At 37.2% G+C, this 16028-nt stretch overlaps 3 protein-coding genes across 3 annotated transcripts; all 3 read right to left on the minus strand.

The window, feature by feature from the left end:
* Nucleotides 1-412: 412 nt before the first annotated feature.
* Nucleotides 413-1390, minus strand: LOC146257595 (olfactory receptor 2AT4-like). Its single transcript, XM_084674748.1, has one exon. The coding sequence runs from the start codon at nucleotides 1388-1390 to the stop codon at nucleotides 413-415; it is 978 nt and encodes a 325-aa protein (XP_084530874.1).
* A 3836-nt stretch (nucleotides 1391-5226) lies between these two features.
* LOC146257596 (olfactory receptor 13C8-like) lies at nucleotides 5227-10179 on the minus strand. The gene is made up of 3 exons (XM_084674750.1): nucleotides 10103-10179; nucleotides 7229-8003; nucleotides 5227-5235 (listed from the first exon to the last, which is right to left on the minus strand). The coding sequence occupies exons 1-3, from the start codon at nucleotides 10177-10179 to the stop codon at nucleotides 5227-5229; spliced, it is 861 nt and encodes a 286-aa protein (XP_084530876.1).
* Nucleotides 10180-14159: 3980 nt separating this feature from the next.
* On the minus strand, nucleotides 14160-14944 carry LOC146257597 (olfactory receptor 1M1-like). Its single transcript, XM_084674756.1, has 3 exons — nucleotides 14815-14944; nucleotides 14473-14724; nucleotides 14160-14182 (listed from the first exon to the last, which is right to left on the minus strand). The coding sequence occupies exons 1-3, from the start codon at nucleotides 14942-14944 to the stop codon at nucleotides 14160-14162; spliced, it is 405 nt and encodes a 134-aa protein (XP_084530882.1).
* Nucleotides 14945-16028: the final 1084 nt, after the last annotated feature.

The raw sequence follows: 16028 nt of genomic DNA on the forward strand, positions 1-16028 counted from the left end.
GCTTTGTACTATGTAATATTGTAGTAGATATATTAACAATGCACTGTAGTTGAGATATCATAATTGTTGCACTGTGCCTGGTAGCAGAGATGTAGTTACTTTGCACTCCTCCTGGTAAATACAGACTCTTCCTTGACTCCAACCACAAATATTATGTAAGAACTACACATTTCTGATGTTGGATTTTCTGCTGTACTTTTTATTCATGCGCTCCTTGTGTGTCATCTTTGTTACATACCCAGCTCTGAGGCTGTGACAAAGGAGAGAATATGCCAAGATCAATGAATTACAAATGAAGCTACAGTTTTAAGCTAAAGTTTGAACACGCTAACATTTGAATTTCCTGCATATCAACCATGTACATCATAAAAACATATGACTCGATATAATACATTCAATACAGTGACAATTATCAAGAGTTGCATACAATAGAGATAATACCTGCTTGTGGAGATGTTGACCTCTTGAACCTTTTGATTAAAGACTCTCTAATGTCTCTAGTCCTAAAACAGTATATAAGTGGGTTTATCATAGGAGGAATCAGACTATACAACATGATGATTAAGATACGTACATCAGTGCTGATTGTAAGTCCAACATTGCTGGCCAGATAAACAAAACACCTGGGTACATAATAAAGGGCAATGATGATCAGCTGAGCACTGCAGGTGGAGAGGGTTTTGTTACGTCCTTGGGTGCTTCGGATCCTTAGAACTGCCACAATAATAGAACTGTAGGAGAATGCTATGAAGACCAGAGGCGCAAGCAGATAAATCATAGCTATGATAAAAGCAGGAATACTATAAGGGGCTCTATCGGTGCAGGCAAGCGTTGTTATAGAGATGTGATCACAGTAGCACTGTATGATTCTGTTGGAGGAGCAGTATGGAAGAGGATAGGCTCTAATTACAATCATTAAAGGGCCAACTTTAGCCAAAATCCATGAAGTGATACTAATGATGAGAATGGTGGAGTTTTTCATTATACTTGGGTATCTAAGTGGGTAACAGATGGCCAAATAGCGATCTAAAGCCATGAGGAATAGAATTAAGGAGTTTACCGAACCAAAATAGTGTACAAAGTACATCTGGATAAAACAAGCTGTGAATGATATGGCTCCAGCTTGAAACCAATATTTGGCGATAATCTTTGGTAAAGTGGTTGTGCTGAATAGAATGTCAGACACAACTAAATTTATATAAATAAAATACATAGGTTTATAGAGGGCTCGATCAGTTGCAATTAAGACAAGAATAAGGCTGTTTCCAACAAATGTACATAGATAAACAAAGAATAAAACAGATGAGGCAAGGCTGTAGTACTCAGGAAGAAGTCCAGGAAAACCAACAATGAAAAACTCACTCACAACACTGTCATTTCCTTGGGACATGGTGATGATGAATTAAAAAGCCTGTGAATCAGATATCAAAAACAAACTTGTCACACAATAATGTTTTATTTAAATATACATGCACTATTTAGTAATTTTGTATTCAATAAAATGTAATGTGTATGTTGTAATACTGTACATAAAATCAAATAAATGTTTATGTGTTTCTAAAACTATGGTATACATGTTTTTATGAAAATAATGCATTATGTTGTCCAATAGAAGAAGAAAAAAAGAACCATTAATCTACGCTTACCTCTAGTGATGCTTATCACTGCCAATGCTGAGCATTGCCTCCTAATTTGGCTCTTGTTTATATGCGGTCCTGCACACCATCTAATTTATCAAACATCATTAGGTCATGATGACTCATGATGACCTACTAAACATGGCGGTTTGACAAAGTGGGATTACTGCAGGAATGGGGACGGTAAACCAAAAACATTTATTTAAACCCATTAAAAAACAACATCAAACGATTGAAAGTTTTAGAATGATCAAATGCAAATACAGTCCGAAATATTAAATATATTTATTATATGGCAAGGACGGTACGAGCTTTCTGATTGGCTAATGGGTAGTCATGCCAGCCGCGTATTGCCCTCCTCGCCGGTCAATCTACATGTTTCTCCAGCAAGCAATGGGTACTGAACTACTTTCGCTTTCCGGTTTTGTGTTTCCTGTTCAGCATCTACCCTCGAGTAACGTACCATGATATCGACAGAGAAGGCAACATTATATTGATTTGAATAAGTTGTGTTTAATTAAATGTTGTTAACATGAGTTCAGGTTACACTTGTGCCCTTGTCGGTTGCCATAACAATTCAAGAAAATTGAAGATTTTCGTCGGAAACGTCTTGCTTCGAACATCAACAACTTCGAAGAAATTGTCAGTGTCCATCGCCCGCTTGCACTCCATGCCAGGGAATAAGGAACGCAAAACAGCGTGGCTTGCAGCTTTGAAACTAAAACACCCTCCAAAGAAAGTGTATGTTTGCTCTTTCCATTTCTTAAAAAAAAAGTCAACCGAACTGTATCCTGCTCCGGAGCTTCATCTGGGCTACGCAATAATGCAATAATGGCATCACTATCAATATTGTAGGTGGATAAATAAATACAATAAGCATGAACATATTAAATTACAAGTGTAAAAACATTTTGTCAAGTGCTGTGCATATGTAGTATTATATTTTTACTTTCCACAGAATAGCTGCTGCATGGCTACATAACTTCCCTAACCCGGCTGCCGACTGTCTCAATGTATTGTAGCTAATGTATTGTATCTTGCTTAACTACATGCTCTTATGGTTCTTCCCTTTGGCACCTATTTTGGTTGTTCACAATATGTGCTTCATGTTTTGGCTACCCGCAATGTTGTTGGGGCTATCTTGTTGTTATTATCAGTGACCAATGCACTTTGCAAAGCTCTCTCTTGGAAGTCGCTTTGGATGAAATTGTCTGCTAAATTAGTAAATGTAATTGACTCCACTTTCCCTCAGCGTTACCCATGCTGTATGTTTAGCTTTATTGACACTGACTGGGCTCTACTGCTGCCTTCAAAAATATAAAGCTGCTGTCTTTCTTCAACAATACTGTAGGCTACCTATTTTTTTACTATGCAAGTATAGTAAGTATATGCTACTGTGCTTGTGTAATTACGCAACTCTTCGCCATCAACACTTTCAGAAAATAAAAGGTAATTAACAACGTCGATGTAGGCTAGCTAACTTTGGGTCATTGCTTCATGTCATCTAGCCACTCCGTCAGACGGGATGGATGAAGGACTGTACGGTACTGTCGTCACGACTTGTTAAAACATCCATGGTGTGTATCCACCTCCGTTTTTTGTCCATTTGTGCTTCATCCATGGAGAAACACAAGTCTTTTAGAGCAAACAAGATAGCAATCTACGGTCTAACAAACGCACACAAGCTTCGAACCGGAAAACGAAAACCGGCTTCCGGTTGAAACCCGCTATGAATCATGGGTAAATTCGCTAACCAGGAAAAAGGTGGGCGGATCCGTTTTGCCCTCTGACGTCAGCTTCAAAATGAGCGATATCGACGAGTCAGCTGATGAGTTTTACTGCATAAACTATTCGTATGTATGAGACAACTTGACTAAAATATATCCACAAAATACAGTTAAGCATTGTTGACGCTGTATTGAAATAAATTGTGGGATAGACGCAAGCTGCTCGGACCAGGCCAGAAAAATCACAAAAAGGGTATGGAGTTATATTTGAGTTACAAAAAGGGAGACTTCTCACTATAGAAGTCCAAACTCCAGACCATGTGCAACCACCTGTCCATACTGTTACTATAAGCAGAAATATATTTCTATCAGTTAAGATTGTGTTATAACTCAGAGGATATGAGATGGCTGTTAGTCGGTCAAAAGCCATCAGAGTAATGGTGAGGGGCTCCATAACAGTTCCTAAATGAAAAAAAAAGTGCTGATACATGAGAGAAAATTCTAAGAGAAAACGGTACTCTCCTCTCCAAGGAGGACGTTAAGCATAGTAGTACTCATGCTGCTTGTGTAGATAATGTCAATCATTGCCAATGTACAAATCAAAAAGTACATTGGAGAATGCCATGGCCTGTTGAACACAATTATACTTTTCCTGTTTCTCTCTCTCTCTTTCTCTCTCTCTCTCTCTCTCTCTCTCTCTCTCTCTCTCTCTCTTTCTCTCTCTTTCTTTCTCTCTCTCTTTCTTTCTCTCTCTTCTTGACTAGAGGGAGTGCATTCTTACAGCAATAAAGTACAAGAGGGTGTTATCTCGCCAATAGCCCATGGTTCTGTTGTGCTTTTCCCACATAAGGGGCTCTTGATAAATGTTGACATTAAGGTGACATGCAATTTATAACAGATATACATAGTAACAATATTATAGTGCCATGTAGTTAAACTATACAATTTAGAGGTACAGGTTAACTACGCAAGTGAAACTTGGATTTGGGGTTTTCCAGGGGTTGGTCAATGTTACTAGTGATCTTGTGTTGGCAACACAACTTTCCACTGCCCCTGGACAATATCCACTTACACACGTATCCCATTCATTCTAACACTTTCATAATAACTAAGGCATCTGACACTTAAGTCCCATTTAACAACAACAACGGTATTACCATGGGTATTGTGAAGTTGTTTCATGGCAGGTAATGTAACCCTTTTGTAAAGTGTTTCCCCGTATAACATTTTTGACTTTGATAATGAACAGTCAGAATTGTTTGTGCCAGATGTTTACACCCCCAGTTAAACAAATACTTAATTATATGCAATTATAAATTATTGAGAAGCATAGAATATCTGCAACTAGACACTTTATTTTGAGTAAACATATTGCAACCAACTTTACTTGATATCAATTATGATTTGTGAGTACAGTTTTTCTAATTGACCCTGAGAACCGAAAATAAAATTGGAGTTACTTTTTTTGCATACTTGTACAAAGTACCTTTTTTAAAATGAGCTTCACTCGGTTTCGAATTTCTGTGGTTTTAAGACCGTAGACATATGGGTTTACAAGTGAGGGTCCAAGAGTAGAACAAATAGAAAGGCCATTTCTGTGGGTCACGGTGAGAGACAGACCTAGGGTTCTAATTTGTGACATTGAAAGCACCATTTTAGAGAAAAAGAAGCAAGCTACCACTATAATATGAGATATACAGGTACTAAATGTTTTTTTCCTGTCTGTAGCGGAAGACATTTTCACCACTGCATAAAGTATCCTCATGTATGACACTACAAGAGGCCAAAATTCATCCACAGAATACAGTTAAACATTGTTGACGAAGAACTAGCATAAACTATGGGATCAACACAAACTATTCTCAGCAGTCCTGAAAAATCACAAAAGGGGTATGGAGATTTATTTTGACTTACAAAAGGGGAGACCGCTCACTACGGAAGTCCAAAGTCCTGAAAATATGTTACCTCCTGTCCATATTGCATATCAACCTTTCAGAAAAAAAGTGTCTCATACTTACCAGAGTTCTTCTGTTTGACAGTACTTTATTTGATCTTTTGTAAAGTAAAAATGTAACTTGCCAGGCAGGAAGACACTAAATGAATACTAAAATGTTTAAAACTCTTATAGTGAGCACTGTCGCCCCCCACCTCCCCCCACCTCCACAGACACACATGCACAAATGTTCTCTCCCTTTTAACTCATTCAAACCCTTTTTGTATCTCTCTCCTTCTCTCTCTACTGTCTCTCAGTAGACTCAGTAGACTGGCACACACATTTGCATCCTTATTGACATGGCAGATTTCCTTTATGCCCTCCAATGACTGTATTCCAAGCTTTCAGATCTATTGAATGACTATAGACGTACAGAGCAATAACCATCACATACTAGGATTCACACATATCAGTAATTTATGAAGTTACACAGCAGTCTCATCCATTTCATGATGGATTATGCACATTATACACATATATATGCTCTATGTCTTCTTCACAATGACACGTGGTTCAACTGGAATGTCAAAATGACTTCTTAAAGAAATGTACTTCACAGGTCTTCAGAATATCATCTAGGGTAATGCCTGGTCAAACAGCAGCAGACAGTGTTATTAACATGAGTTATGCACTAAAGATCTTTGACAACTAATTTAACAGACCTACATATTCAGGGAGGTCACTCAGATTTCAGGGATGGCCACCAAGTTCCTTAACACATGCCAGGAGTTGGTGGGAACACTCTGGAAATTGTTTGTGCAAGATCTTAAAACCACCAGTGAAACATTGGCCTCTACAACTTTAGTTTATATTTAATGGTTACCGGGCTCTCATGTCTCATGCATTCTTTGTGAGACTCACACATTTCAATAATTTCTCATGCTCTAGTGGGTTAAGCAAGGGGAGTTTCTATAGCCGAGTGGGTGCATTGTGCGCAGCAAGCTTGGAAGAAAAAAAAGGAATATGAATAGGGGCCTGTGCCCCAGTAAAGCTTTATGTCAAACAACGCCCCTGCTTTGAACCTGCCTGTTGTATCGGATTTGTTTACTGGACTAATGAACCATTTCACCTGCAACTGCAGCCGTCTCTGCCTCTGCGTTGTAACAGACAACTGTCTTTATTTTAATATTAATTTTGGAACAAGGTTGTCCATGAGCACCACGGACAGCGTACAAGCACTCCGTATAGTCAATCCCCTGCAATCAATGTTGTAAATTAAGCGTCTATATCGGCACTCATTCCTGCCTGACCGGCCGTGTACAATATTTCCACTAATTGGACATTTTATTTGAAAACTTTTGTTATATCAGCCCAGGGGCGTAGCCAGAATTTATTTGGGGGGTAAGCCTAAAAAAAATGGATAGATCTAAGTTTTTTTAAGTTATTTACTTTGCGATGTGCACCCGGTGCATAATTTTCTCTGAGATATTTTTGTTTTGGGGTTGGCCGTAAAAAATATTGGGTACCCATGGCTATGCCCCTGTATCAGCCACTGTGCCAAAAATAAATATGAAGCTTATTGACGTTACTTACATCACAAGCGAGATCTGGGAGAGGAAGTGTGCCCATCTGATGAATAGGCAGGTGCCTGAACTAAATTCCATGCACCAACTAAAGTCTAACACATTTGTACAAAAGTTGAATGATCAATATTTATTTTTCAGAGAGAAAACGTTATCAGTCCAATTCAACCGGAGCATGACAGGAGGGTTGAAAAGATCTGTTAGTCTTTTTCGAATTTCCTTGGTTTGAAGACCGTAAACATATGGGTTTACAAGTGAAGGCCCAAGTGTTGAACAAATAGTAAGGGCATTTCTAGTAGAAAAAGTGAGTGAAAAACCGATATTTGACAGTTGTGACATTGAAAGCACCATTTTTGAGAAAAAGAAGGAAGCTACAACAATAATATGAGAAATACAGGTATTAAATGTTTTTTTCCTGTCTGTAGAAGAAGGCATTTTCAACACTGCATAAACTATCCTCATATATGATACGAAAATAAGGCAAAAATTCATCCACAACAGACAGTTCAGCATGGTTGATGCAATATTAAAATACATTTTGGGATCCACACAAGCTGTTCTGACCAGTCCTGAAAAATCACAAAAGGAGTATGGGGTTGTATTTGACTTACAAAAAGGGATATTGTTCACCATGGAAGTCCATAGTCCTGAACATATAATACCTATTGTCCATATTCCTACTATGAGCAGAAACATATTCCTATTAGATAAGATAGTGTGATATCTTAAAGGGTATGAGATGGCTATAAGTCGATCAAAAGCCATCAGAGTAATGGTGAGGGGCTCCATAGCTGTTCCTAAATGAAATAAAAAGTGTTGTAAAATGCAAAGAGAAAATTGTACTCTTCTTTCCTCTCCAAGGAGGACATTAAGCATAGTAGTACTCATGCTGCTTGTGTAGATAATGTCAACCATTGCCAATGTACAAATTAAAAAGTACATAGGAGAATGCAGTGGCCTGTTGAACACAATTATAGCAATGTTGGTAAAACTTCCAAGCAGAATGAGAAGAAGAACTAAAAGAATTGCTGCTCCAACCAACTTGGGGTATGTCACACCATCCAGTCCTGTAATTATGATTTCTTGAACCACAAATGTTGATTTATTGTTAAATTCCATGGTCCTGTAAAACATGACAGAATACAAATATTGGTCAATGAATTGAAACAATTGTATACTGACCATATGTGGATGTAGATAGACAGATAAAAACAACGTATGTAATTTGTGTTATGAAATTGTCAACTGTGACATATGCTATCTAGATGAGGGATCAGTATTCCTATGAAACTACGCGAAGATTCAAGATTATTTAGGCCTTAACTCTATCTCCGAGGTGCCACTCATATACCCCCATGTTCTTATATCATGGATTTCGAGCAAACATTTATTTTATTTACGTATTTGTGTTGTGGTGTTAGTCACTGAATAAATGTACATATGCTTTTTCTCATTGAGTATTTTTGAATTAAATAAAAAAAATAAAAACGTATCTCATACTCACCAGAGTTCTTCTGTTTGACAAGTCACTAGATATTGATATCAGTTGATATCAAAAGAAAGCGAACATTTACTCTTGCTAGACAGGCACTTGTGAATAAGTACTACTGCATTCAAGACTCTTATAATAAGCAACCCCCACACACAACCTGGCTCTCTCTCCCTCTTTCTTGCTCCCTCTATTTTCTTCTGTCTCTTGGAGACAGGTTAATTGAATTACATGAAGAGGCTCTATCTGATGTTTTCAGGCTTGGTGCTTGAGAGGATGCAAAACTCGCACCTTAGCCTGCTTAATTTAGGTCAAGGTAGTGCAGTCTTAATGGACCCTAACAAAATGGAACTGGTTATTAGCAGTTAATCAATGACTCTGTAACCAAATTTGTGGTGATGCCATGCGTAGTTTTCTTTTTTTTGTATCTGTCCAGAGCAGTCGCTGGCGTAAATCACCACGTCTGCGTCTGATACAGCGACGGAAAACAAGAGCATCATATATCGTTTTAAGGTTGAGCATCGGGGTCGAGGCTTCCTGAAGAAAATGTTATGAAAGTTGGGTTGCTGGGCCGCAGAGCCATAGAAAAAGATGCATATTGGCAATTTGGTTCCATAACAGATTCAGAGAAGAGACATGTCTATGTTTTTGTTTAGCATTTAGCACTACCTAGCTAGTATATATATATATATATATATATATATATTTTTTTTAATTATTATTATTTATTATTCAATAATGTTTGCAAATACAGTAAAACAGTGTTCAACAATTACAATTTCACTTACATAACAAAGGTATTTGTGTCAGATTAAACATAACAAATCTGCAGACAGTAGAGACACTTCAATGAATAAGTAATGTATGCAAGGGGATATACAATACAATATAAAAAAATATTAAAAAAAATATACCAAAATAAAATAGAAATCCACCATCATTATAGGTAAGCATACCGACATAATTTTTCGAATGAGTCTGTGTTACTACAGATTTTTATCTAAAATTGTAGAAGTTTTAATAGCTTTTTTACTGTGTAATTTAGAAATAGATTCAAGTATTTTAAGTTCAAAGAGGAATAAGATAAAATTGGGCTTGGAATGGAGTACTCTTGCTTTATGAATATGAAATTTACCATGTAGACATAATAATTTAATTGTGATGTCTATAACGATACAACCAGTATTGGAGTTCAGAAACAAAACTATTTCTTCAGAGATGAGTACCATTTTTTTGTGGCATGTAAATATTTGTGTCGAAACATCAGCCCAGAACTTCCGTGAAAATGTGCATCTATAAAATAGATGAGGAATGGACTCATCTTGACCAGAGCAAAAACAACATAACTGTGAAACATCTGGTTTAAATTTAACTACCTAGCTAGTAGGCCTAGCTAACAGCAGTAAGTTCCTTGTGTGGTTGATTCAATTTTGTTTTTTTAATTTTCATTTATATAGCACCCTTTTAAAACAACAACAATATAATTTAGCCATTTGAAATCTATTGTAATGACTTGACTAGGTCAGAAAGGAACAATCGCCCAGGTATAAAATTACGTTTATTAACCATACGGTCCACAGGCACAATAAGCCATTACAGCTGTTTGGCCCAAGCCCTCTCTAAAAAAAGAAAGGTAGCGTTAGTCCACTAAACAATCGTAACCGTCTCTTGTGAAACCCAGACGCTAAACCAACCTGGTCCAACAGCCCCCCCTGCCCAACCCCCCTCCATACCGTTCTCCAACCACCAGGATGCCCGGCATCCGAACATTCTGGGCATTCCCGTGATAAGCAAGCAGATTGATTGGCATGTCGAACCCCGCGAACACTACATTAGTGACTACTGGTAAACAACCAACGGCCTAACATAACACGTCTTTGGGTGTCGGTCGCTACACTATTTTTGTACTTTAACTGCTAAGATTCCTTGATGAGATGCCTTATCAATTTATTTACGTTACAAAAGATTAACGCTGCAGTCAGATATACCCTGTTTGCTATTGTATAATGCCTGTTCGAAATACGTATTTCAGTAGGGCAAGCCATGATCTAGTAGTTGATTGTAGATAATGATGGGAATATGTTTAAGATTGAGATTGGACTCAAATGTGGGTAATTGGATGTGTAAGCCTACATGTTATTTTTGCTTAGTGTTCACTTCAAACGTTAAAAGAAAGGGTGAGATAGCAGACTTCTTCAAAAAGCTGATCAAACAGGATCAGGTGGAAATAGACCCCAGTCCTTACACCGCCCCAAGACCTCAGAGTAGCATACTAGTCAGTCAGTCACATGCCAAGTTTAGCCTGTGTTTGTAGGCCACACATGTAAGCATACACAAAAGTTTTTCCCAGATTAAGCCTCACTTTAAAATGTTGGTTGTTGAGTGTTCTTGTTATGATGGCTGTGGCATTTTTTTTGTGTGAGTATACACTAAAAGTTAGGTTTTAATGTAAAAGAAGGATCTAATCTGGTTAGACCCAGATTATACAGTGTATTGTTGAAAACAGAGTGACCAAAGTCTGTCCAGTTTGTGAGTAGCCTACACTACAGTGTGTGTAAGAAAGAAATGAGTTGCAATTCAGATGTGGAGACACAGTCTATTCATACTAAATGTATAATTTGATTAAAGTAACCCTAGTGGACCATACTAGGCCACACTGAAGAACTCAGGCTTAAGTGCATTTTAATTTCTATTTCTCATCAGCAATCATTAATAATTTACACTGCATAGATGCCAGGCTAAGGTTACACACACATTTTCAGTCTTGGTTTGTGGACCCCCTGAAGTAGCCTTGGCCACCCCTTGGCCACCCCATATATAAAAGTCTGGTTCAGCCACTGATCCCTAGTAAGTATGATTGTGCAATGCCGTCACCATTGCTGTGAGCTTTCTCTTCATGCATGAATAAATGAAAGATCTTACTTATTTCATCCTGTAAATCTTAGAGCTTTATTGAACCACAACAATTGAGTGTTGACAAAGAGCAAAGGTGTGATTGTCTTTTGCCCTAGTCTTACTGCATAAACCACATACTATATGGATGAGGAACAATCCATTGAAAGGAAGTCTAACCTTGCAGTACTTACGTGCATTCTACTAATATTTTGTAAAATAATAGTTTCACATAAGCATGTTTTGTCCTTCATCACTTGTGATGACATTAAGCTGTGTGATCACAGCAAGTAATGTGGATCCTACTTCAGAGATAGTGGCTTCCATGGGGGAAATACTATTTATTATTAGTCATTCCCCAGCATGGTGTTCAGCTTGTTTCATGGGTTAATAGATATTATAAACCCCTCTGGGCCCCGAGATATGTGTAATTTATATCAGCTCTGGGGGTTTATTATTAATAAGGTTCAGTAATATTAACATTTCAAAACAAAACAGTAGGACAACAGAAATGGAATAACCGGGTTGGTTTCAAATTGAGAACAAATGGATTCAAATCCACAAACAAAATTATTGTGACAAATTTCAATCCATCTCATAACAAATGCACAGGCATATTTTTATTTACTGTCATTCGTTTTAATATACAATTTTTTCATGACATGTTTCCCATGCATCATTGACAGTTGAGAGTAGGCCTGCTTTGTAATGTTAACTTAGTTTTATCAACTTTTTAATGACTTACAGTGACAACAATGTTTATTCTTAGTTTGATCTCAGTGAAGCAGTACAGGAACACAAATACAGTGTGCACACTTTGTTAATAACACACCTGGGAGCAAAGTTTCAGAGAAACAACAATTAAGATGTTCTCCACCAAGACTTTGGTATGACTTTGTATGTTGACATATTGTCGGACTTTTGCCAACTCCAGTCTCATGACCTACTGACCTTTCGAAGCCTTTTCTGAAAGGAAATGTGGTTACAGGACATCATAGTGTGAGGTCTACCTTCAGGGTTAAACGTAGTGGAACTTTGACCTTCAAAGAAATACCCATCTGCTTATTTAGACCGAGAACTGCATGGAATCAACTTTAACCCTACTTTATTTAAAAAATAATTATCTTTAAAAAAGAGTGTTACACGGTTTCGAATGTCTTTTGTATGAAGTCCGTAGACATATGGATTCACAAGTGAGGGTCCAAGAGTAGAACAAATAGAAAGGCCATTTCTGTTGGAAAAAGTGAGTGAGAAACCTATATTTGAGACTTGTGACAATGAAAGCACCGTTTTGGGGAAGAAAAAGCAAGCCACCACTACGACATGAGATATACAGGTACTAAATGTTTTTCTCCTGTGTGTAGAGAAAGACATTTTAATAACTACATAAATTATCCTCATGTATGACACAATAATGAGGCAAAAATGTGTCCACAACACAGAGTTTGCCCTCGTCTCAATGTAGCATTCACATATTGACATGGAATAACTGATTCATCACAAATCATAACTGATTGATCACAAATCATGCCTTGTTGTATTCTCTTTACAGTCATTAATATATACATAGCCAGTTATGTATAGGTGAATATTATTTTTGTGCCATCTAGTGGTATTAATGAATATGTCAGAAAAGGTAGACCTAATGAAGCCCTGTAATGTTTCTTTCGGGAACATGCAAATAAGAAAAATGCTTTATATATGGTAGTGCTTTTTAAAACTTAGATAATAGCATTATGGCAAACATTTTAATAGGACACGATCAAAGATGACCGATGACAGCTTTCGTTAGTGCAGGTTCATTTTTGATTATCTCTACTGTTTGTCTCCTGTTGTCCAATAGTACCTGTTTGTTTACTGGTATCTATGTGATGGCCTCCCTCCTCTTTCTGTCCATTGTAAGTGTGTTTGTGCAAGGCTGTCACCATTGCTGTGAGCCTTCTCTCTATGCATTAATAAATGAAAGATCTTACTTATTTCATCCTTTAAATCTTAGAGCTTTATTTAACCACAACAGTTGAGTGTTGACAAAGAGCAAAGGTGTGATTGTCTTTTGCCCTAGTCTTACTGCATAAACCACATACTATATGGATGAGGAACAATCCATTGAAAGGAAGTCAAACCTTGCAGTACTGACTTAGGTGCATTCTACTAATGTTTAGTAAAATAATAGTTTCACATGAGCATCGTTTGTCCCTCATCACTTGTGATGAAATTAAGTAGTGTGGATCCTACTTCAGAGATACTGGCTTCCATGTGGGAAAGTACTATTTATTATTATTCATGCCCCAGCATGGTTTTCAGCTTGTTTCATGGGTTAATAGATATTATAAACCCCTCTGGGCCCCGAATCAGGTGTCATTTAGATCGGCTCTGGGGGTTTATTATAATAAGGTTCAGTAATATTAACATTTCAAAACAAGACAGAAGGACAACAGAAGTTGAATAACCGGGTTGGTTTCAAATTGAGAACAAATGGATACAAATCCACTAACAAAACTGTTGTGATGAATTTCAATCCATCTCATAACAAATGTTAAGGAATATTTTTTACAGTCATTCGTTTTATTATCCTATTTTAAGTATGTTTCCCATGCATCATTGACAGTTGAGAGTAGGCCTGCTTTGTAATGTTAACTTAGTTTTATCAACTTTTTAATGACTTACAGTGACAACAATATTTATTCTTAGTTGAATCTCAGTGAAGCAGTACAGGAACACAAATACAGTGTGCACACTTTGTTAATGACACACCTGGGAGCAAAGTTTCAGAGAAACAACAATTAAGATGTTCTCCACCAAGACTTCATTTACTGTGTTGTTGAAAGACATGGGCATGCCTTTGAGACTTTGTATGTTGACATATTGTCGGACTTTTGTGAACTCTAGTCTCATGACCTACTGACCTTTCAAAGCATTTTCTGAAAGGAAATATGGTTACAGGACATTATAGTGTGAGTTCTACCTTCAAGGTTAAACAAAGTGGTCCTTTGACCTTCAAAGAAATACCCATCTGCTTATTTAGACTGAGAACTGCATGGAATCAACTTTAACCCTACTTTATTTAAAAAATAATTATCTTTAAAAAAGAGTGTTAGACGGTTTCGAATGTCTTTTGTATGAAGTCCGTAGACATATGGGTTCACAAGTGAGGGTCCAAGAGTAGAACAAATAGAAAGGCCATTTCTGTTGGAAAAAGTGAGTGAGAAACCTATATTTGAGACTTGTGACAATGAAAGCACCATTTTGGGGAAGAAAAAGCAAGCCACCACTACGACATGAGATATACAGGTACTAAATGTTTTTTTCCTGTGTGTAGAGGAAGACATTTTAATAACTGCATAAATTATCCTCATGTATGACACAATAATGAGGCAAAAATTTGTCCACAACACAGAGTTAAATAATGTTGATACAATTTTAAAATACATGGTGGGATCCACACAAGCTGTTCTGACCAGTCCTGGAAAATCACAAAAGGGGTATGGAGTTTTATTTGATTTACAAAAGGGAAGATTGTTTACTATGACTGTCAAAACGGCTGTCCATATACCCCCTATCGCCCATATAACCGCTATGAGCAGAGAAATAGTTCTGTTAGATAAGATAGTGTGATATCTTAAAGGGTATGAGATGGCTATTAATCGGTCAAAAGCCATCAGAGTAATAGTGAGGGGCTCCATATGAGTTCCTAAATGAAACATGAAGTGTTGTAAAATGCAAAGAGGAAATGGTACTCTTCTCTCCTCTCCAAGTAGGACATTAAGCATAGTAGTACTCATGCTGCTTGTGTAGATAATGTCAACCATCGCCAATGTACAAATTAAAAAATACATAGGAGAGTGCAGGTGTTTGTTGGATGCAATTATAGCAATATTGGTGAAACTTCCAAGCAGAATGAAAAGAAGAACAAACAGAATTGCTGCTCCAACCAACTTGGGGTATGTCACACCATCCAGTCCTGTAATTATGATTTCTTGAACTACAAATGTTGTTTCATTGTTAGACTCCATAGCCCTGTGAAGCATTGCAAGAAAAAAAGAAGAAGTAATATTTCATTAGTTTTTTAAAGTGTATATTCTTGAATACAGAGAACATTATTCCTATTGATCATAAATATTATTTTGGAGTGTCTATGAATTCAGTATTATTTGTTCTTAATCTTCTTCTTCTACTTTTAAATAGACTAACGGTGGAGTCCTCATGTGAGGTATCTTTCATCCACCTGTCCCATGGTCCCCCCCTTTTGACTATTGAGGGGTAAAGCCTTGATTTATAGTTGTAATTTAAAAGAAATCATATTTATTTTTTCTCAATGGCTTTATAAAGCCATTGAGAAAACAGATACTTACCAGACTTCCTCTGTTTCAAAGGTCGTGTGATTTTCTCTTATGAAAATAAGGACAATTGAACAAGACTCTTGCCAGATAGGCTGTGGTAGTTAACCTGCTTACTTATAGTCAGCACACCCACTGACTGTGATGATTCCCTCACATTACCCCACACAAAGGTACTCTCTCTGTCTGTCTCACTGTCCTTTTCTCACCCACATACACACACGTCTCCCTTAATGACTCTCTTCAGTCTCTCTAGACAATTAAAACTGATATGATACTAACAATAGCAGGATGTCGTCAGGAAGCTCAGCCAGATAATCAAAAATACCCCTTCACTTTCAAATATGTTACCATGACTACATGTTGCAGATTGACAAAGAACAATGGCCCTAGATTGGGCCTTTGCCCTCGTCTCAATGTAGCATTCACA

This window comes from Hypomesus nipponensis, chromosome 15 (assembly GCF_054491055.1).
Source record: "Hypomesus nipponensis isolate SF chromosome 15, ASM5449105v1, whole genome shotgun sequence".
Lineage (NCBI taxonomy): Eukaryota > Metazoa > Chordata > Actinopteri > Osmeriformes > Osmeridae > Hypomesus > Hypomesus nipponensis.

Coding starts and splice junctions, on each gene's coding strand:
- LOC146257597 (XM_084674756.1), bottom strand. CDS start 14,944: ATGGAGCCCCTCACTATTACTCTGATGGCTTTTGACCGATTAATAGCC. Junction 14,725..14,814: donor GGTTATATGGGCGATAGGGG/GTATATGGACAG, acceptor GTGATTTTCCAG/GACTGGTCAGAACAGCTTGT. Junction 14,183..14,472: donor GTCACAAGTCTCAAATATAG/GTTTCTCACTCA, acceptor ATTTCCTTTCAG/AAAATGCTTTGAAAGGTCAG.
- LOC146257595 (XM_084674748.1), bottom strand. CDS start 1,390: ATGTCCCAAGGAAATGACAGTGTTGTGAGTGAGTTTTTCATTGTTGGT.
- LOC146257596 (XM_084674750.1), bottom strand. CDS start 10,179: ATGCCAATCAATCTGCTTGCTTATCACGGGAATGCCCAGAATGTTCGG. Junction 8,004..10,102: donor ATCCTGGTGGTTGGAGAACG/GTATGGAGGGGG, acceptor CATGTTTTACAG/GACCATGGAATTTAACAATA.